Genomic DNA, 22272 nt, shown 5'->3' with positions numbered 1-22272 from the left:
AGTGTGGAATGATTTAATTGTTGATTAAATGTTCCTTCCATCTGCACCAACAGGCTGCCGTGGTGATTCAGCACCAATCTGATCAGTTCTTGGTTTACTGTTTCCATTCACAGCAGAGTTGCCCTTTTGCTTCTCAAGAAGCACATCTGATATCATGTTCTGACTTCACAGTACATCTGATTAGAGATCGGAACTCTTCTCAGACAAAACACAATAATCCTGTGGGTTGTTTTCTTGCCATTTCAAGTATTCATAAATGAATATGCATTAGGACTGCACAGTTGGCAAAAAATAAATGATTCATCATAAAAATCAGTTGTTACTTTTCTTTAACCTTTCACAGCGAGTTGATTCACAGATACAAAAGGCTCTTAATGCCAGCCGGAGTCACTGCTGCTCTGTTTCATTGACTCTGCAGTGTCAGCATGATGGATGACTGCTGATAAATCATGGCAGCCTTCATCATTATTCTGCAGAAGTTTGATCTTAGCTTTTAACATTTCCACACGAGGAATAATAATAATGAGAGCACTGAGCTGATAAGGAAAATATGGTCACTGATTTCTACTAATCAGACTGGCCGGTGAATGCAGTTTGTCCAGTGTACGTATATTTAAACGTTTACTGACGCCATGACATGAAATCACTACTTCAGCCCACAACATTGCACCACAAGTTGCCTGTACATGTGCACGTAAATGCTGCTTACGTAGATGTACAGTTCATTCCATAAACAAGTGATGCGCTTCTGGCTCCACTTGAAAACAGCCCTGTCTGTGAGCGATCAGTGCATCTTGATCTGAGTCAGGATGTCACAGTTGAGCGTCACAGGAAGCTGCAGCTGTGCGACACACAAAAAGGCCTCCTCTCTTCAGTCAGCCCACTCTATGAACAGCTGCAACAACACTGATGGGAACAGATCAGAGGAGGGAGCATAGTCACTCTGATTGATCAGCAGGCCTCAGTGGAAACCTGATCTATTACACGTATGACAGGCCCAACGTGTGTGTGCTGAAGGCAGCAAGCATTTTTCATCAAGAAGACTTGGAATTTACTTGCTGCTGTGAGAGGAATTTATCTAACTACTCCTGCAGAATACTCTTTCCTGGCTTTTCAAACAAGAATTGAAGGAGGTGAGTAAGTCACTTCTTTTCTTTCATTTTTTAGGTGACTTTCTACATCCAGGACATTACAAACACATTGCTTGATAGGTTTTGTTACATAAAATATCAACTCTTATCACTCAGAAATGACCATGCACTGAAAATAAACAGAGAAATTAATTACTGGTTTGTATTTTGTGAACATTATTTAAGATATTTTATCATTATTACCACAGTTAAAAAGAAAAAAAAATTGTCTGCTTCATTAGATTTGAATTTTTCTGCTCTCGTGGGGAGTAAATCTTATTCCTGGCATGCATGTTTTTCAGTGGAAATTTAACACAGGATATTCAAGACTCTTGTTGTGGTTAGGCGTCTTCCTGTATCATCTCGGTCTAGTTGCCTGGTTGCAAAATAATATACGGCTCCTGTGAGTCGGTTAACCCTTGTGTCGTCTGGCGGGTCAAAATTGAACCGTTTTAAAATTTGAAAATGTGGAAAAATATGTTTATTTTCACAGTGAAACTTCTGATGTCTACATTTTCAACATTTCTGGGAAATCTTTGAACATTTTTTGGTGGAAAAAAGAACTTTTAAAAATGTTTCTTTGAGAACATTCACATAAAAACCAACCAAAATCCAGCAAATTTCTCTGGATTTTGGTTGGTTTTTATGTGAATGTTCTTAAAGAAAATATTAGAAGCTTTACTGATATATATTTAATCACTTTAGATATTTTTAGGATTTTTTGGGGAAGATTTTTACTCATTTTTTGAAAATATAAGAATTTTTTTTGCCAAAGTTGGGGTATTTGTTTTAAACAAAAGTTTTAAAGGAAATTGTTAAGGAATTATTGGAATTATTGGAAAAAAGTATTTCTTCCTGAAGGTTTTGCAAATTTTCAGACATTTGGGGAACTTTTTTTGCTGAATTTTTGTATTTTTTCAGACAAGGAAACAATATTTTTTTGGTGCCTCTAAATGAGGACAACAGGAGGGTTCACTGATGTAGTCATAATCTGATAACTGGAGGAAGATGAAATTATGAAGATTAGTTATTGAAGGGCTTTTAATACAGATCATTTTCTAATTAGGCCTCATTTGTCTAATCTCTCTCTCTGTTCTTTTTCTTCTTCTTTTAAATCCACAGCAGACATTTTAAATCACCAAGAAGCCAAAGAACATGGGGATCTGCCCCACTAGATGTCGATCAAACCGGACTATACTTGAAAATCCACGTGAATCTGAGTCTCCAGGTCGGTTCAGTCCCAAGAGAGTAATACATAAATAAATTCAAACTAATGAAAAAAAAAAAGTAACTTCCAATGTCTCCACCTTTCTGCAGACCTCTCTGCAGACCTCCAGGAAAGCGTGACTGTGTCCCTCCATGACTACCCTTCATTTGGACACAGAGAGCTGACCATGTGCATCGGGGAAAGACTAACCGTCATATCAGAGTAAGAGTTGCAGCTACTGCTTCACCTTCACCTGCGGTTTCATCTAGAGAGACACATTTAGTCATGACGGCTTGTTTTTGTTTTTATCAAACAGCGATGGTGATTTCATGATGGTGAGATCCACAACAACAGGCCACGAGAGCTACATCCCCACCAATTATACAGCCAAAGTGACTAACAGGTGAGTTCACTTCAGGAGGACATGTGCTTTGAGTCATTGCTGATCTGAGAAAGCAGAGGAGTTGTACTAAAGAGCAGAAGAACTGAAAGGAGGGGGGTTCCCTGCAGAGTGGGAGGGGTCTTGGTGTAGGTGAACTTTACCTCACTGGAGACAGATGTTTGGAACTCTCCAGTGACTCGATCAGCCTCTGCCTCCTGCAGTTTCGGTCCTCCTCCGGTGGCGAAATGTGCTCTGATGTTGTTCCAGCGGATGTTCCAAATTTAAAGACAAATGCAAAATATATATTTCTCTTTTGTCAGCATGATGCTCTTTTGTCTTATTGTGCTGCTGCTCTGAACATGTGGATCTTTGTTTTGTGCAGGTGGCTGTTCTCGGGCATCAGCAGGTACAAGGCGGTGGAGCTGCTCATGCATCCTGATAACCAGAGCGGAGCCTTCTTGATCCGGGAGTCAGAAACAAGCAGAGGTTAGAGAAGTTTTTCTTTTCAAATTGCATCATAAAAGATTCAATCCAGACTCAACCTGTGGTGTTAAGTGATTATATACATATTCATTTAAATGCTGCAGTTCTGAGGTGTTTGCAATTTGGTTGAGTATTTCTATCTTACACTACTTTATACTCAACTCAGAGGTGTTCCAATTAATTTATCTGACATAAAGCATCATTTAAAAAGGCATGCAGTTATAACATGCACTCATTTGTTAATGATTAAACCTCAACATAAAAATAATAAAAGAAAATGGCACAGATTCCCTCCAAAGATCTGTCAGTACTAAAGTTCAACATTAAAATGCAACATATGCACCGATACATCCATATTAACAATCTAACAATATAATATATAATAACTTATCAGTCGCAGAGTGCAGTTTCTTTTGCAAAATCTTTTACTTTTGATACATAAATGCATCAGAATCAGAAATACTTTATTGATTCCAGAGGGGAAAATCGCACATACATTTGCTGAAATCTAAGCAGTAGAAAAAAATAAAGGATAAACATAAGTACAAAAATATATAAAAATATTATAATAATAAGTCAAAAAAATCGAAGCAATAAATACTAAATCATTTACTGTGTATTAAGAAAATAAAAATGAGTATAAATTATAATAAATATTAATATGGCGATAATCGAGTTACATGCATGCTGTATTTTTACTCTTTGAATAAAGAATTTGCACTGTGCAGTAATGTAGTATAAGGAAATGATTAGAGCAACTCATCGACCTCTGAGCCCAACATTGTAATAATACTATGTGTGTGTTAGTTGGACGAGATAATTTAAATTAAAATGCAACTTCTGCTATTTAAACAGTAGTGTAGATTACATTGTGACAAACGCAGTCATTCAATTTGCCTTGTATTAAGATCAAACTGAGTGATAGATATGAATGCAAACTTAAGAATCAGCACCATTATATTCTAACTGTTGTTGTGTCTGTCTTCAGATTGCTACTCGCTGTCTGTCCTGAGGAGAACCAGCTCTTCCTACCAGGACTGTGTGAAGCACTACCGCATCTCCGTCCTCCCCAACGGCTGGTTCTACATATCTCCAAGACTCACATTCTCCTGCCTGCACCAGCTGGTGGATCACTACTCAGGTTTGTGCCGTGGTTGTGACCCTCTTTTCTTAAATGAATGCACCAAAGACTAATATACTAAAAGGCCGCCTCCTTCTACAGAATGTGCAGATGGACTGTGCTGTCGGCTCACGGTGCCTTGCTTCATCCAGGGGTTAGACAACGCTAGAGAGGCCAGGCCTGTTCCAACGACTATCAGGAGGCCCACCATCAACTGGAAGGACATTAGCAGGTGTGGCAGACTCTCTGTGGCTTTGCTTCTGCTCATGAATGCCACAAGATGTCACTGTGTTGCTCAGTTTTTAGCACTGCATGAGCACCTGGCAGCCCTGTCTTAGCGAAGCGTATCATTTTCAGCTTTTGTTGACACTGTGTCCCAAAAACTCCACAGTAATGTGTGGTGCTGAGTGCTGAGTAAACTGGTTAGAGGAGCGTGTAAACACCAGCAGATATGCCAACAGATAAGACTGGTTGCACTGGGTAGGTGCCAGGTGTGACTGTATGTAACTAAGACAGAGCAGGTTGGATTTAGCTATTTATTACAAAGCTACATCTGTCCCTGTTTACACGTTAATTTATATGTTTCAAGACAATGCAGGCATGTTTGGGACATTTTCACGAAACTTAAATTGTAGCACATCCGAAATTGTAATCTCTTTACTCATTCAAATCCTCTCTCTGTCCTCTCCAGGTCAGTGATTTTAAGAAGGAAGAGATCGGAGTCAGACAACTCTCTGGTGAGCGAGGGTCTGAGGGAGGCCATCAGCTCCTACCTCCAAATGACAGACAACAGCTGGGACACCTGAGGAAACACAGCGGGTCGGTCTGAGAAAACAAAGTCAGACAGATGGACTGGAGTCAGATACTGTCCTGTCTCAGCTGCGGCTCGGGCAAGCCAATGCTAGAGGCCGTCAGCAGGCCCAAATATAACGCCTGTGGGCTGCTCTGGAGGAACAGGAGGGCTCAGACACTACACTGTTCAGAGATATGGGCAAACTGTGTCAGCTAGAGGACTGTTTTGTGTGTCCAAAGAGACATACAGGTGAGGTGTGAGCTGAAAACTTAAAGTCAATGAGACATTTGCTCCCATTTGAATGTTTTCTTTTATTATAACCTAATATTCACATGCGGTTTGAATGTAATAATATGTGGTGATATTGTTGTAATATGATATTGTCATGATTATGTTATTGGAATCCAATGGAATATATTACCTATGTGGTGAATGTGCAAAATATACGAGTATAATCTCACAAAGAAAAGCTCTGGTCTGCATTTTATTGAAATTGTCCTGAAGGAGGTGTCCTTCAAACACTGGTGCTCATAAAAGGGAATAAAAATGAAGAGGGGCGAAAGAAAAAAATGTCCTAAAATATCAAAGTCCAGGGTATTAAGATGAGTTTAAAAATATAAAAGGGCTTTATTTCAGTTGGCTACAGACAGTAAAAACACTCCAACATGTACCAGCATGTGCCTCTTTCAGGGTCAGACTCACATTCACACAATGGAACAGATTATAGCTGCAATCATCGCAGGTTGTGCAACGCTGAGTACCTGCATTATTTTCTCTCTCTGGCCTGCAGGGGCATCACATGACAAACACCACACAGAGAAATGCTGAACCAAGGCCCTTTCACAGGATGTAAAAACAGTTTACCAGTTATGAACGGCGTACAAAAAATAAATCAACATCAGCTAGTAAGAAGGAACTGGTATCTGACTGCCTGTGGTGCTGGTGTGAGATTACATGTAGTTAGAACTATCAAAATGTTTAAAGGTTCAGTGGAAGAACATGTTTCAAACAACAGATGACTGTATAGAATTGTAGCTAAGAGAATATAGTATTAATATATATCATATGTATATTATTATTTCTTTTTGGGAGAGTGTACAATGTGATTTACGGATCACAATGCTTAGACATAATGTTCAATATAACCCTTCTATTTCCCACTATTGCTGCGTAAACTACAACACTACTGTTTGGGTATAAACTAGGGTAAAATCCCGACTGGGGTAACAACCCATTTCAGTATAATTCTCTTTTTAACCACTACACATTATCAATTTTCATTTCAGGTCTGTTCTTGGATGGAAGCCATCTGCTAATCTAAAAACAGAAATAATTCAATTTTAATGATATGAAGAAAGTGAAAAATAATTCTGAGGTAGGTTGGTGTAATATTTTGAAGTGCAAAATGAACCTCTGTACACTTTTACACATATCTTTATTGTTTACATGAGATTCACAGAGAAGTACCTCCATTAGTTTTAGCAAAAAAACAACAAATACTTTCTTTATAATATGTGAAAACATCAGAGCAACACTTTTGTGGAGCTAATGCCAACGCTGCTCCGGATACAACTGTGATCACTGCTGCTGCTAAGGCTGCTATAATGACTGCTTTTCCATACAACTAAAAACATATTTCAGACATTTCACCACTATTTGAGGCCCCTAACATCAGTAGAACTCGTTGTGTGTTAAGTATTGTGAGCCAAGGGTCCAGTGTGTTTGCTGTTATGGCATGGCAAAATGAAAATGTGGAGTCATTCGCAAGAACACAAACACCGGTGTGTATAGAGGTCTGTATATTGTCATTATATGTACAAAGTTTGAAGGTGGTTTCATGCTGTCTTCATGTTAAACTTTAACAACATATGAGCCTTATTTTTCTCACTGAATGCTCCCATGCATTCACTTAAAATGAACACTGAACATGGAAAGTGATGATAATCAGACAGACATCCCAAAAAAATCTCCTATTTATTGAATCACATCATGGCGAGTGCTGTAACAACAAGACAAATGAATGATGAGATCAGTACTGTACTGAAAGAAAGCAATACAAAAGAGCCATTATTTCTCAATGGAATAACATTACATTTATTTGCAGAGGTTTCAGTGTTTCAGTTGGTCTTAGTTTGGACTGTCTTTGCCTCCTTTGCTGGTGACAGATATGTATCACGAGCAACCAATAGATATAATTAGATGGAGGCCATTTGAACCCTTTGCACATCAGTTTTTATGTTCATTTGAATGACTCCATATCACCATTCTGGCATGTTAAGAGCAAAAAATACAACATTATGACCACTGACAGGTGAAGTGAATAACATCGATTACCTTGTTATAATGCAACGTTCTGCTGGGAAACCTTGAGTCCTGACATTCATGTGGATGTTTGACATGTACCACCTATCTAAGCACTGCAGATAAAGCAACCCCCCATGGGAATGCTTGATGGCAGTTGCCACCCTCAGCAGGACAACGCACCCCGACACACCACAATTCTGCTCAGGAGTGGCCCGGGGAACATGACAGAGCTAAGGTGTTCATCCGGGTTCCACACTCCCCAGATCCAAATCTTACTAAGCATCTGTGGAATGCACCAGTATAAGCCTCTAGGTAGGTCCCACCCTGCAACCCACAGGACCGACAGAATTCACTGCCACCATCTCCCCAGAGGTCTTGTGTCCATGCCCCACTGGGTCAGAGGAGTTTCAGCAGCATAAAGGACACCAACACAATATTAGGCAGGTGGTCACAATGTTATGCCTGATATAACATCATATATACAACCCTTGCTTAAAAATATTGCACTTTGATGATGATGAAATTGAGAATATAATGTGTTGAAGTGTCTGACCAAAATAAATTCATTCATTCATTCATTCATTCTTTTGTTCTATTTCCATGCGCCAGTAATTAAAAATGTACCCTCTGTGGAGCCATTTGGCCATTTCGATCTGCTTAGATCTCACTAAATTAAATTGCTGTATGAGTTGAAATTCTCACAATTCAGCTAAAATGTTTAACATATTTTGATCTTTGGGCCAAAAAAAAATCCAAAACAGTACAGGAACATATTTCCTGACCTGTGTGTGTTCTGACACGGACTGAGCCATAGTAAGATGTTTTTTTCTTGCGGTGTCTTGCAGCTTCTCTGCCAGCAGATGCCGCTTAATTACGTCCAATAATTCATCAAAGCCTTCCTCTTCCTGCCCGAACAGCTCAGTTCAGGAAGAAGAAATAATGGCGACGCTTCTGGGGTCCGAGTCCCCTTGTACTGGAGGAAAACGAAGAAATTGCAGCAGCAATATCGTCACAAAGTTCACGGCCAGTAAGATTACTGGCCAGGGTTTCAGCCGAGGGACACAGGTAAGAGAAACGACGCCTGCTTCGACAGTTGAGACGCCCGAAAGTTGGTCGACTGAGACCAGGGACTTGCGCTTGGAATCAAGCCTGAAAATGAAGACGTTGTCCTGGTGACTTCACTGGAGATGTAGTCGCTTCTGTCAGCTTTAGCTTCACAACTAGCTGAAACATTACGGGCTTTTTATGAAACGCACATCTTAAATCTTAATATAGCTGACTTCTAGGGAGCCTTATTTGCTCGCTGACAAGCTAAAACAACGTTATCAGTACAGCAAGTGTTTGAAGAAATGCTCCGCTGCGAGTGGGTCTTTTGTTGTTAGCTCTATGTTAGCTTAGCATTACAGGCCAGGTTAAATACGATATAAAATGCTCTGAAGCTAACTTTCTCTGACTATTGTTGTTTATTTCGGGTGCCGTAGTGTCAGTGTTACTAGAGAGCCAGTAGTGTAATTCTTGTAATGTTTAAATCTCCCAATCAACGACAGTATCGTTTGCTAATGTTGCTAACGGGTAACGTCAGCTAGCTAGCTAAGCCAGCTGAACAGCTCAGGTGATTACGTAACGACACACTAACCACAATAACTATCGTTTCCATAAATGGATGCGCCACAACAGCTGTTAGAGCAACTTAACGTTGGCAAGTTTACTTTTATTTAACACATGCAGACATTTAAACGACATTTGTAACTTTGAAAACCGTATTCGTTGAGCTGGTTTGGGTTTAACGTTAGCGACAGTTTACGTCAACTGTTTTGATTCTCTTCGGTGCCTCTGCTCGTGAACGGCACACCTGTCCGGGCATTTCTGGTCATGTAGCTGCTTCATGTCTCTTCCACCTTCTTCCTTATCAACTCATGACCTAAATCGTTCCATTACAAACCATATAAAACCACTTACTCTATTTTCTTATGCAATGTTTCTGCATATTTTGCTGTCGTGACTTTTACCCTCTTTGCTGAACTGCTGTTTTCAGGGAAACGCGGTGCTTCTTGGAGGTGACACTTCAACTTTTAAATTACGCAGACGTGCCAAAAACACAAAGTATATTTATATAACCCTATAAATATCAACCTCGACACTTTTTCTCTCACTGATCACTGAGTGTTGAGACTACTGCTGCTTTCATGCCAGTGCTGCTGACACATCACATCTTAATGGGAGGTTTTCGGAGGCAGCACACTTTTTGAAAAATACGTCATCAACTTACTTTGACTGCTCACAGAGATGTAGTAGATATCAGTATTGTGATATCAGTCATGTTATTGATAAAATGATATGAATTAATATGATTTAACTTTTCTGTATTTTTATTTTTTTTTTGCGTGGATTGCCTATGATAGCTGAGTTGTGCCAGATTGCTGTTTATTTGGCTTGTTTTTTCCTTTGCAAAAAAGATAAAAACATTAGTTGTAGGGGTAAATACAGAATGCCAGGAGATTCTGTTTCTATTAAGATTACTGTGTCTGCTAGGATTAGAAATTATCATACAATTTTTAATGCATATTTATGGTCACTCTGTTGTTACAGCCTTTTATTTTTAACAGAGGTTGTCTACTGAGAATTGTTCTAACAACCAAACAGTCCGTGTTTTCATTACTTGAAGAGTCAGAAAATCCTTTCTGTAAATATAGAGAATGTTTTCTTCTGTGACTGTGCCAAAAAACTCATTTCAAAAAGCCCCACTAGGGTTTAATCTAAATAAGAACTAAACTCAGCAGTGCTGGCATCCTATACGCAGCAGGGTGAACTTAGGATTCTGCTGCATCTTGTGCAACACAGTACATTTTGGTTTTAATGATTGTGAACTGGGCAGATGAGAACTGTCTTGCCCTATGCTCTTAATTATTCCACGGATAAAATGTTCTGAATGTGCTTTAAATTTCTATTCTCTTGCGTAGTCTGTTAAATGACTTAAGGTGTGGCTCCTAAGTCTAATTTAATAGAAGGTTAATAATCTTTATATAATCCTGACCCTTATCTGTTCGTCTTTTAAAAGTTGTACTTATAATTCATGGGAAGAGCAGCTATCTCAGTCTGTGGTTTTCATATGTGTTAAATATTTGACAGACCACACATGCATATGTTTTATACATAAGTGAATCACACTGTGTGAAACTTGCCTTGGAGGCCAAAATAACATTATGAACCTGTAAACCCTCTGTAGACCTAAAACAAATAGCTATGCATTTTCGCTGTGTACGTTGCACTATTTTAAAGTTGCCTGTCTTTATGTGTTGTAGCTCCCAGGTGGCCTGCTCCAGGAGAGAGATAAACGCGCCAAATGGCATGGCATCCCTACTCTGCTGCAGAAGCTCTACGAGAGCAGCCATCCCAACAGTGACCTCTCCCATGCCCACAGCTTTCTTAAGGTAGGTACACAGTGCACTCTAGTCCATCCAACAGTGATGCTTTGGCCACACTGAACGCGTAACATATGCAGAGTGAATGTGCTGTGGAATGCTTCCCTGTACTGGCCACACCTGTAACACTGTTAGATGCAAAAAATGGGCAAGCTTTTGTTTTGGGATTGCGTCTTCAGTCACTCAGCACAGCATTGTGAATATTTAAGGTAGGAAATTTACCATCTACAGAGCAAGCTACCTATGGGATAAAGTTATTAAACATTGGGCAGCTGGTAGACTAGCTTAAAAAGGTAAATAGATACTTTATGACCCGTTTCTGTGTGAAATAGCAGTGAACAGCTTGAATAAAAATATAAATAGAAGGCTGATCTATTATTACATTTGCAGAGCAGATATTTCTGATGCATATGTACCACATGCTGCTCTCATGCCTGGTTTAGTCAGTTTTATTGATGAAAATGGAGGTGTATTGTTGGAGCAGCCACTCCATTAATGATCCACATGTATTACGTGCTCATTGTGGCTACAGTGTGTGTTACTAGTTTAGCCACTTATTGCTGAATGTTTTATTTTGGAATCTGGATGATTACAATGCCATATTATAAATGCTCTTCGCCAGGTTTTATCTTCCCAGCTCTCCATGGAGGCCATGTCCTTTGTCACGGAGGACAGGAAGACCGCTCAGGAATCCACCTTCCCCAACACGTACACCTTTGACCTCTTTGGTGGAGTCGATGTAAGTTTTACTTTCCTAATGCCTGAAATTCTGTTATTGTTGGATTCAGATGCCCTGGAGGTTGTTTTGATTACTCATTTTCTCATTTTTCTGTTTGTTTTGTTTTTAAGCTGCTTGTGGAGATCCTGATGAGACCTACACTAACTATGCAGAAGAAAAAACCCAAAAGTAAGTTACACTAAAATCACATCTCTGTAGAGATTTTCTTTTTGGGGAGTAGACACATTTGTACATGATGATAATTGATTTGATTTTCGTTATGCTGTAACAGATAACATCTGTGCTTCTGTTACAACAGTGAATGATGACTTGGTCAAAGACTGCCTTAGTGTTCTCTACAACTGTTGTATATGTGTAAGTATCACATTACATTTTTTACATACCTGAAAATGTCAGAGGTTCATCATACCTTGCTTCACTTTAACTGATGTGTATGACTAGACATATTTTCTCTTAAGTTTGTCTGCGCTGAGATATTTTTTTCAAATCAGAACCATTTTTATAGACAGGACATGAACAACGCAAAATTTCTTCTTTCAATTCGTAGACGGAGGGGGTCACAAAGAGCCTGGCAGCGAGGGATGACTTTGTTCTGTTTCTCTTCACCTTGATGACAAACAAGAAGACTTTCCTACAGACTGCTACTCTCATTGAAGATATTCTTGGAGTTAAAAAGGTCAGGGTCAAACTTGGATTGAATCTTCAGCATGAGAATGCAAATGCTGCTAATTTTAGAATTAATAATTTTATGCACTCCTGTTTCTTTCATCATAAAGTCAATCATACGCTTTCTGTTCAAATGAGAACCTATTGTGTATTTGTCTGCTGGTTCTGTTCTCCAGTCCAAGTGCTGACACCGATATTGTTGAATGTGTCCCTCACATCACATTCATGCCTTCATTTTAAAACCTTGATGTGCTTATTTCAAAGTTCAAGTCACTGTCCCTCAGCTGTATATTCTGAGACTTTGGCTTGAAGTGTTCATAGTCATTTGTAAATTGGATCATGTCACTAAATCTTCCAAATCCTGCAATTGTGTGATTCCATCAATGTGTTGTGGCGCCCACATGTGGAGGCTTAGTAAATACTCCTATGGTGTTTATAGGTGCAGTTGGACAAAAGCAAATTTTCTTCGTTTTAGTACTTGTGATCGGTAAATTACCAAAAATGACAGAAATTAGGAACTATTCAAAAATCACTGAGTAAGAAAACGTTTATATAAAAGTGATGATTCAGCCATAAGTTAAGACACTGTCTGTTAGTTGTAAATAAAAATAAGTCACTGTAATATGTGTAGTTTTTATCCATGAGTCTGTTTAAGTAAATCAAATTCAGCCGGGGTCAAACTCAAAACATGTTGCTTGTGAAGATGCTGCATAGCTGTGTTCTGTCAGCATTTGATGACAGTGAATCTGTTTGCACTTTTCAGGAGATGATCCAGTTAGAGGGCATCCCCAACCTGTCAGGCCTGGTCCAAAGCTTTGACCAGCAACAGCTGGCCAACTTCTGTCGCATCCTGTCTGTCACAATCTCAGAACCTGACGTAGGAAATGATGACAAGCACACCCTGTTGGCCAAAAATGCTCAGCAGAAGCGCAATGCTAGTCCCTCGCGAGCAGAGGTCAACCAGGGTAGGCTGTCTTTAGTGTACAGACCTCAGTTCTACTGCTTACCATGTGGTGCTCTATTGCAGAAGAATGAATCAGTAACTGAACTCTGAACATTGCTTCCCCACAGTCACCCTTCTGAACATCCCTGGTTTCATTGAGCGGCTGTGTAAGCTGGCCACTAGGAAGGTGTCTGAAGCTACAGGCGCCAACTTCCTGCAGGAGCTGGAGGACTGGTACACGTGGCTGGACAATGCTCTGGTGCTGGATGCCCTCATGCAGATGGCTACAGAGGAGGCTGAACAAAGCAGCACAGGTGAGCTTTCAGTTGTTAGGATTTTTCCTCACTTTGCCTAAATCCTTTGGACTTTGGTTAACATGTTAGGATTATTTTTCTCACCTGCAGAGTCATCAGATGAGAGCTCTCTGGCTACCAGCCCTCTGAGGCATCGACTGCCCCAGTCCATGAAGATCGTTCATGAGATCATGTACAAAGTGGAAGTGCTCTATGTGCTCTGTGTCCTCCTTATGGGCCGACAGAGGAACCAGGTACTCTCCTCCCTCCTTTTGGGTTGAACTGGGATATTGACTGAGTTTTTCCACTGACCCATGTATTGTGTGTCTTCACAGGTTCACAAGATGCTGGCTGAGTTCCGTCTCATCCCAGGTCTCAACAACCTGTTTGACAAACTCATCTGGAGGAAATACACAGCTTCAAACCATGTGGTGCACGGCCAGAATGAGAACTGCGACTGTAGTCCAGTATGAACTATTAACCCACGAATCTTTTAAATAGCAACTTGCAGGTTGATTTTTTTTTTTTAAACTGAATATCTACTTAATATTTGTAGGAAATGACAGTTTGGAAGGTTTGTGCATATATTTTTCATGTTTTATTAGCCACAAAGGCAAAAGTTAACATGAACAAGTTCTTTAAAACACTTTCTTGCCTACAGTCTGTCACATTACGTCACGTAAGAGAGCCGTCTCTGCCAAAGTGTCCTGTGCACTCATAGGCAGTAGTGGATCTGACTCGCTGTGATTTAGAAAGTGGCTATATTTTCCTAATCACTTTGCATTTCAGAATTTTTCGTCATTGTATTTTACTGTGTTTATGCATGTTAAGAACATTCCAGCCTGTCAGGACACTGAGTCCACACTTTCCCTAACTGCAAAGTAGCTTTATGCCTGGACCAGTTTTGCATGAGTGGAGACTACACTTCTGCATCTGTAATGCAAAACACACTTTTGTTCAGGGCTCATTTCAGACAGGAGGATTATGTTAGTCAAGATAAGATGGAATCAGGGAAGGGATGAGAGTTCAAGATGAGAATCAGTCAGGATGTGTGATACTGATAGCTAGTGATGATTCCCATGGTGCACGTAGAAGTTTCAGTTCCATCAGCAGCAGCTTCTGGTTTTGGCACCGGTGGTGGCAGCAACCACAGATCTGTCAGGGAGTCAGCTCAAAGAAAATGTGAATCTGCACTGTAGGTCTCTTTTATGGTTGCAGACTTCTAAAAATGTTCAGCTCTTTACTACTCCTGTGTTTCTCTCTTTCTCTCTCTGACTCTTGTATGTACTCACTTGTGGCAGAATAAAATGTGTTGATTTATGTTGGATAAGTGAGATAAGACAGTTTAAAGTACCAGCTCTCCAGTATTGAACAACCAATACCTGCTGTGTTGGAGCCTGATATGTAATTGCAAACTTTACAGTAGTGAGATGTAACACAACAGGAACTAACATTATCAAATGTCAGACACCACTTTGTAATTTCTCACTGATGGCTGTTAAATCTTACAATCCTTCCCTGTTTCTGATCTCCTCAATACCTGGCAGGCTCATGAGTAAAGTTGCACTTATATGTGTATGGATATACATTTTTAACCTCTTCATTGTCAAACTACTGTTTGATCCGTATTTCATACTGTTACGCTGGACTTAGCTTGGCTGCGCTGTCTGTTCTGCTGACATGACTAAACTCTTTGTTTTGAGCCGAGTATAAAACGGTTATAAAAACTACACTGTTATTTTAGTTCACATATAGATATAATTTTATAAAACCTAGTTTTGCCTCATTTTTCTTCACTGCATTGCCAACCTGCAAATTGCTCTTTAACAAATAGACTCCAAACAACTAAGTGAAACTTGTGAATTTCAGCAGTGACCCTCTAACTGTCGTCATGCAGGAAATCTCCTTCAAAATCCAGTTCTTGCGGCTACTTCAGAGTTTCAGTGATCATCATGAGTAAGCAGCCATTTCTGATTACTTTTATTCTGATGTGTCCTTTGATGCTATGTTTATGTACATTTTCTGAAAGGTGTTTCTGTTTTCCAGAAACAAGTACCTCCTCCTGAACAGCCAGGAGCTGAATGAACTGAGTGCCATATCCATGAAGGCCAACATCCCAGAGGTGGAAGCTCTGGTCAACACAGACAGAAGTCTAGTGTGTGATGGAAAGAAGGGCCTCCTCACACGTCTCCTTACTGTCATGAAGAGGGAGCCTCCAGATTCGTCTTTCAGGTTAGCATCACGTAGTGCAAAGATCAAGATGTAGAAAATGAATTTGTTGATATTAAGTGCCTTCTTTTAAGAGTTAAATATCCTCATGTTAAAGCACAATGTTCTCTGCAATTTTTATAATAATGATTCTGATTTTTAATTTTATAGCACTTTATAAAACACACTGTTTCAAAGTGCTTCTCATATACAATAAAATACACACATATAAATACAAATATAGATATTTAATTCATTGTAAATGGAGAGAACGTGAAGCACAGGACCAAAATATTCTACACTGAAGTTCAGCAGAGTTTTGATTTTTTTTTTTTTTAAAAAAGGCTGCTCCTGTGTTGAGGACTTACGACCACAAAGATTTTAAAAGGTTTTAAAATAGGACTGGGCAACGGCTAACATGCCTTAATCAGATGATTGGAGAGTCTGACTGCTGAAAGAAGGGCTCAGCAACTCAGCTGTATATGCAGAGGCCAGGCCATGCAATGCTTTTTATGCAATTTATTTACATTTTGAAGACAATTTTATGTTTTACTGGAAGTGATGAAGGGAAGCAAGAACTGGAGTGATGAGGAACCGACAACTCCGAGTTACACGTGTCTAAACAGAAGACAGAAGACATGCACTAGATGTTTTGTGTCTTTGACTGATAATACTTTGATGACTTTGATTTTTGCAATGTTTCTCTATTGAAAGGAATCTGACTGAGTGAGCTTAGTATTAGGAGATTCAAAGATCAGTTGTTGGTCGAAAACAACACCAAGATTCTTAGAAGCAGTCTTGATGTTATTAGATCATGAAAATAGCAACGGACCTCCTCCTTTGCTAAAAAGGAGTGATGTCGGTTACAAGGCCCTGAGTTTTGTCAGAACTGAGATGGAAGAAATTGTTACAAAGATTACTCAAGATTTGTCTGTCTAGTTCTGCTTCTTTGCTGATTCCTTCTGTTATGTAAATGTAGATTCTGGCAGGCAAGAGCAGTGGAAAGTTTCCTCAGAGGAGCCACATCCTATGCAGACCAAATGTTCCTTCTGAAGAGGGGACTGCTGGAGGTAAAACTACAGCCTTAGTGTTTGTCACATCACCTATAAAGAGACGTCCACACTGCACAATTTCCTGTTTACCAATTGCTTAAATGAATGGCTGCTCACTTTCTGCTTAAATCTCTCAACAGCACATCCTGTTCTGCATCATAGACAGTGGCTGTACATCTCGAGATGTCCTTCAGAGCTACTTCGATCTGCTTGGAGAACTCATGAAGTTCAACATCGATGCCTTCAAAAGATTCAACAAATACGTCAACACTCCAGAGAAGGTAGAATTTGTGCGTCTTATAAAAATATATTGTCTGTATTGCCCTTTTACGACATGGTTGTGCTTTTTTTCCCCAAAAAAAATTACAGCTAATGGTATTTGATTTTGCTTTTTAGTTTCAGACCTTCCTGACACAGATCAACAGTTCTCTGGTGGACTCTAACATGCTGGTGCGCTGCATCGTCCTCTCGCTGGACCGCTTTGAGAGCCAGACTGAAGATGTCAAAGGTAAACAGGGATGCTGACTGATTCAGTACAGAACGTTTAAGGTGTTTAGTTAGGACTTTGGGGAGTTTAATTTGGTCTGAGCATATTTAATAAACATGACACATTTTGTCCAATAGTAAAATATTTCCGTTTGTCAAATGGTTAACCATGAAACAACATCTTCTAGAGCTGACACAATATATCGGAAAGCTGCATTTAAGTTGACAGATGATACCTGAAAACACTATTTACATGTTACATACTTATTAGTATTGTCACATCATTTTCTGTTTTGAGTCCAAGTTTAAGCTATCTTTTTGCAATGATTTTGGTAATCTGCCTCTCCCTCAGTGGTAGAGGTACTTTCTGAGTGCTGCCTGCTGTCCTACATGGCCAGAGTTGAGAACAGGCTGTCCTTCCTCTTCCGACTGATCAACATCATCAACGTACAGACACTCACACAGGTCTTGTTTCATTTTCTCTTTGTCTTGTTTTCAGAGAAAGTGTCTGATTATTTAGCTGAATGAATTTAACTCTGTTTTAGTAACATTAGATATGTCAGATTAGCATATCAAGTACATTTTAATTAGGAAGCAAAATCGTTTGTCAGTGTAAAGTTTTTCCATCTTCCCCATCTGTAATTCCTGCAGGAGAATGTGAGCTGTTTAAACACCAGTTTGGTGATCTTGATGCTGGCAAGAAGAAAGGCTAAACTGCCCTTCTACCTCAATGCCCTGCGGGAGAAGGAGTATGCTGAAAAGTACCCAGGCTGCCTGCTCAACAATTTCCACAACCTACTGCGCTTCTGGCAGCGCCACTACCTCAACAAGGACAAAGACAGCACCTGTCTGGAGAACGTGAGTAGCTGTGCCTCTTTCCTGTAATAAGCTGAAGCATCAGTAAATGTCTTCGTTTTCAGAGGCTGTACCAGCTGGTTTACACAAGCAGCCAATGAGAAGCTACTCTCAGTGTCCGTTGTTCTTGTTCAGTGGCTTTTCTGTCACACATTAAAAACATTCCCAAAGAGAAATCACATGCTTGCATGCCCGTTAAAACAAGAATCCAAGTGCTGTGTCAGGGCAGTGCGAGTGTGACGAGGCTGAAACGCATTTGTTTACAACCGGTTCACACAGCAGTGGTTCAAATAGAATGGACAAATTCCAAGGAACAGCTCATTGTAGAAATGTACAAGTTGTGTTCTTAATAGATAAAACTTTGTTTTGCATTTTTAGAAAGGGCTGTTGTAGGTCAAATCTCCTTTACATTCAGGAAATCAAGAACTTTACCTCCTTTTCCACTGAAGAAAACTAATTTTGTTACTTTGGCCATGACTCATATCTTAAGTGTCTTCTAAAAGCACTCTTAAAGCAGTAGGAATCACATGTTCAAGGGCAGTGGAAATGGTAAGAAATGATCTAGCTTCAATCACATTTTGCTAATTTCTCCCAGTTTTCTAAATCATTTTGCCTCTGAAAGCAGACAGTAATGTACTTACAGATGTTTGTGAAATTGGGGTTGGTCTGTAGTGACAAACTCACAAAAAGTTATCACTAACTACGTTTTCCCTCGGTTCTAAAACATTTCTCCATAACTTTTTCTCACTTTCACTGCTCCGATCAGTATTATTTCCATCTGTGCCACTGAGAAATCCCTTTTAAATGCACCATAAACTTCCTGATCAGCACCAAACAGCACACAGATAAAGTTAGTGTCCAACTGATCAATAGAAGGATGCCTTTAACAGCTTAAGAGTTGTCTGTTTTGGTAAGGGGATGAGTAGGACGACAACACAGCTAAAGGGAGAGTAAACATATGACCTACATTCACAAACTGCTTAACTGAATGCACCAATGTCTGCTGGATGTGTGAAAAGGCAGTTCTTTGTCAGCTAACAGCTATTTGTAGGGGATTTCAGTGTTTTTAACTCATTCTGCTGCCCCCTGGTGAGGAAAATCAATCATGACCAAGTTTCATAACCCAACCATTACATTTTTGTTGGACACATGTACAACGACAAAGTCTTCTATTTAACTTTATGTATGTAATTGTTGATACTGATCCAGTAGACGTCTAGCTAAACAGGCTGATTTCCCAGTTGAGCATGCAAACTGGTGAAATTCTTCCCAGTCTGTCCCTTACATAAGAAGGCTAACTGGGAAGTTGGTAGCAAATAAAATAAGTTTTGTTGCTCTAATTTTGCTCTGGTTTCCGTCCTCTCAGAGCTCCTGTATCCCCTTCAGCTACTGGAAGGAGACGGTGTCAGTGCTGCTGGGCTCAGACAGGACTTCTCTGTGTGCCATAGCGAGCTACATCGATGAGCCTTTCATGGATCTGGACAGAGACCTGCTGGAGGATTGACCTCCAGCGTGTGCACTCAGTGTGCTGGGGATGGGATGGGGCAGACGGTCACGGGGAACATGGACACCTAAAGCTGGTGACGACTCCCCTGAGCCGAGCCATCCAGGCGCTTTGTGACTGCGTTCTGGATGTAAATCTCACCTGTCTACTGTCTGCACCTTCGCATGGAGGCCGTCCTCACAGACGTGAGCAGATGCGCAATTTGCCTGGCTGCCGTCTTCTCACTAAGTTATCAAAGGAAGAGGAGAAAAACCTGTAAGCCCGCCCCAGATTGGCCACACGGTATAACGGACAGTTTAAGGACCTTGGAAAATGACACCTGCATTGGTTGTTTGCTTTAGGTGAAATTCAGATAGAGCTTTTTATATAACCTATACAAAATTCTATGAAAAAATATGTATGATTCAACAAATTATATGTTAGAAAAAAAGATTCTTTTCACGTGGACTTGGTTTGGAAATGACCACAGATAGAGCTTTCACCCAGACGTGCAGGTTGGTGGTGTGTCCCAGGGCTGCCAGGAGTCACCAGCCTCACTCTCACACTACCTTCACGCTCTCTGTTGACTCCATGCCACTCCACTGCCTGACCTGTGGGGCAAACTGGTGATAGTGGAGTTTTTTTGCAGGGGGTCTTCTCAAAAGAGCATTTTCATTTAACCTGTCTGTGGGTCTATTTTGTTAGGTGGCTATTGTTGATGGTGCTTTCTGGCTGTACTCAGCACATTTAGGTAGCTTGAGGGCCGGCTGACATGTTCTACATATCACACGGGGTTCCTCGTACCTAAAACCATCCATTCTGTTGTGGCTTCAGAAGCTTCACTCCAGGGACTCGACTTTTTTCCAGGTTATTTTTGTTGATTGACTTTTTGTCTTGTTCAAAACAATGGCTTTTAGCTCTGGTTAAATTGTAGAATAAAACATTGCACAGATGAATTGTTTTTATTGTTTATTATATTTTAACACATTTGTTCATTAAAAACATCTTCATTCTGTAACAGAATTTGTATCCATGTTGTGAGAGATGCTTTGGGAAGAGAATAAACTATGCAGGCGTTAGTGTTAAGACGAGACTTTTTGTTCCAGCCCACACAGTTTGTTTTACGTGACTTAGCCTTCAGCCCAACATCATCAGCTTTGGATTGAAAGTCCACCACTTTTTCTGGTTAGCTGCCATTTTTCACAGTCTTTGGCCACAAGCTGAGAATGACAATCTTTCTGTTTTGATGGCTCTTTCTTTGCATGGCACAACTTGATGTTTAACTCGGATTGAGGAGGAACGGTGAAGCACAGCTCTGTAAAAGATGTCTATAGCCTGAACGTGCTGCTGATTTATTAGAAACGGCAGATGCGGAGCTGAGCAGATAATTTGGTGTCTTAAATTAAACAGTGTGAACCTGAGATAAGTACAAATGAATCAGCTACCTCATATTTTATCCTGACACCGTACAGATCAAACCACTTCTGATGACAAGTGTACAGATTTACTCCCAGCATGTCATGAGTCATAACACGCGTTCATGTGAATGTATAAGGGCATTTCTACGGTTGGCCCCTGATGCCATGAGTTTTACTTGTGCTCTGCCGCCTTGGGATGCAAACAAACACGTTCTTTACATGTTTGAAGCCTTTTATTTGCTTTAAAGCTAATTAAGATTGTTTTCTAGCTTTCATTCAGCATGTCTTAAATCTCTTGATGGGTGTGCACATACTTTTAATTAGTTCATCTTTTGTGCTTTGCAGTGGCATAAATGCAAGTACACAACAAGTGCTTCTCTTACGGATTCTTAGTTTTCTTTGTTGAATGCCCAAGAAAGTTTGCTGTTGTTTCTTGAAATCACAATATAGTTTGAGGCAGGATTCTTCTGCAGTGGTGTTCTTTAGTACTGACTGTGTGTTATCATCACTCTTCTTGCTTCGGTCATCCGCGGTGGAAGTCAGAGAGGCTGTTGGTGTGATGGCATGAATGTTGTGAGCTCTTTGGAGCAACTGTATAAACAATCTCTGAACCCTGACTTCTGTAGCTTTGTGATCTGAGTTTGAGAGAGGTCCTTCTGTAAGATGCACAAGAGAACTGGTTCTCAACAGTTATGTGGTGTGACGCTCCTACTAGGCCTTAGATTTCATCTAATAGTTTGTATAGAAAATGTTGAAATGTTATCCTCTTGGCCAAGAACATGCTGCATATTATAACACACTATTTGAGTTTTATTTTAGATCCCTGAAACTTTGACTTTAACCGTAGACTTATGTAATGTTTAGCATGATGAAGTCCTTATGAGACACATTTTGAAGCCAGACACATTTTAAAACTGTGGTGCTTTTATTGATCAAATGTGATTGTATCTCGCCTCACTAAGGCTGACGGCATTTAAGAGAGGCTGAAAGTGGATGATATGGTGTAAAATCTCAATCATAAGATCATTTAAGGAAGCGGCCCATATATATATATTTTGCATTTCACTTTCATCTTTTCACTTCAGTCTTAATCTCTGTGTAACTCTGTTTAAACTACCAAGCAGAGAAAAGTTTCATTTTCACATTCTACTATAACCACTTCTGTAACCAACTCTCACCCTCATGCTCCCCCTCTAATGCTGGTATTGAACTTCATTTTTCCTTATTTAACAGCTGTTTGTCAAGCTAATGATATAATAAATTCTTCTTTAGACTGTCTCTGTTGGAT

General features: G+C 39.9%; 2 protein-coding genes across 2 annotated transcripts; both read left to right on the top strand.

Moving 5' to 3' along the window:
- Nucleotides 1–866: 866 nt before the first annotated feature.
- LOC110955275 (src-like-adapter 2) lies at nucleotides 867–5584 on the top strand. The gene is made up of 8 exons (XM_022200205.2): nucleotides 867–1133; nucleotides 2253–2358; nucleotides 2448–2559; nucleotides 2654–2740; nucleotides 3102–3205; nucleotides 4191–4343; nucleotides 4425–4554; nucleotides 5014–5584. The coding sequence occupies exons 2-8, from the start codon at nucleotides 2286–2288 to the stop codon at nucleotides 5126–5128; spliced, it is 774 nt and encodes a 257-aa protein (XP_022055897.1). The 5' UTR covers nucleotides 867–1133; nucleotides 2253–2285; the 3' UTR covers nucleotides 5129–5584.
- A 2729-nt stretch (nucleotides 5585–8313) lies between these two features.
- trpc4apa (transient receptor potential cation channel, subfamily C, member 4 associated protein a) lies at nucleotides 8314–22262 on the top strand. Its single transcript, XM_022200206.2, has 18 exons — nucleotides 8314–8484; nucleotides 10722–10850; nucleotides 11464–11580; nucleotides 11691–11748; nucleotides 11879–11934; nucleotides 12128–12256; nucleotides 13010–13211; nucleotides 13318–13503; nucleotides 13594–13736; nucleotides 13818–13949; nucleotides 15380–15438; nucleotides 15529–15714; nucleotides 16670–16760; nucleotides 16883–17023; nucleotides 17139–17250; nucleotides 17581–17693; nucleotides 17880–18086; nucleotides 19450–22262. Exons 1-18 carry the CDS (start codon nucleotides 8359–8361, stop codon nucleotides 19585–19587), a joined length of 2325 nt encoding a protein of 774 aa, XP_022055898.1. The 5' UTR covers nucleotides 8314–8358; the 3' UTR covers nucleotides 19588–22262.
- The last annotated feature ends 10 nt before the right edge of the window (nucleotides 22263–22272 follow it).

Source organism: Acanthochromis polyacanthus, chromosome 5 (genome assembly GCF_021347895.1).
Source record: "Acanthochromis polyacanthus isolate Apoly-LR-REF ecotype Palm Island chromosome 5, KAUST_Apoly_ChrSc, whole genome shotgun sequence".
NCBI lineage: Eukaryota > Metazoa > Chordata > Actinopteri > Pomacentridae > Acanthochromis > Acanthochromis polyacanthus.
The sequence above is the reverse complement of the archived record's forward strand: the minus strand, read 5'-3'. Positions and strand labels throughout refer to the sequence as shown.

Coding starts and splice junctions, on each gene's coding strand:
- LOC110955275 (XM_022200205.2), top strand. CDS start 2,286: ATGGGGATCTGCCCCACTAGATGTCGATCAAACCGGACTATACTTGAA. Junction 2,359..2,447: donor ACGTGAATCTGAGTCTCCAG/GTCGGTTCAGTC, acceptor ACCTTTCTGCAG/ACCTCTCTGCAGACCTCCAG. Junction 4,555..5,013: donor AACTGGAAGGACATTAGCAG/GTGTGGCAGACT, acceptor TGTCCTCTCCAG/GTCAGTGATTTTAAGAAGGA.
- trpc4apa (XM_022200206.2), top strand. CDS start 8,359: ATGGCGACGCTTCTGGGGTCCGAGTCCCCTTGTACTGGAGGAAAACGA. Junction 8,485..10,721: donor GTTTCAGCCGAGGGACACAG/GTAAGAGAAACG, acceptor TATGTGTTGTAG/CTCCCAGGTGGCCTGCTCCA. Junction 15,439..15,528: donor AGTTTCAGTGATCATCATGA/GTAAGCAGCCAT, acceptor TCTGTTTTCCAG/AAACAAGTACCTCCTCCTGA.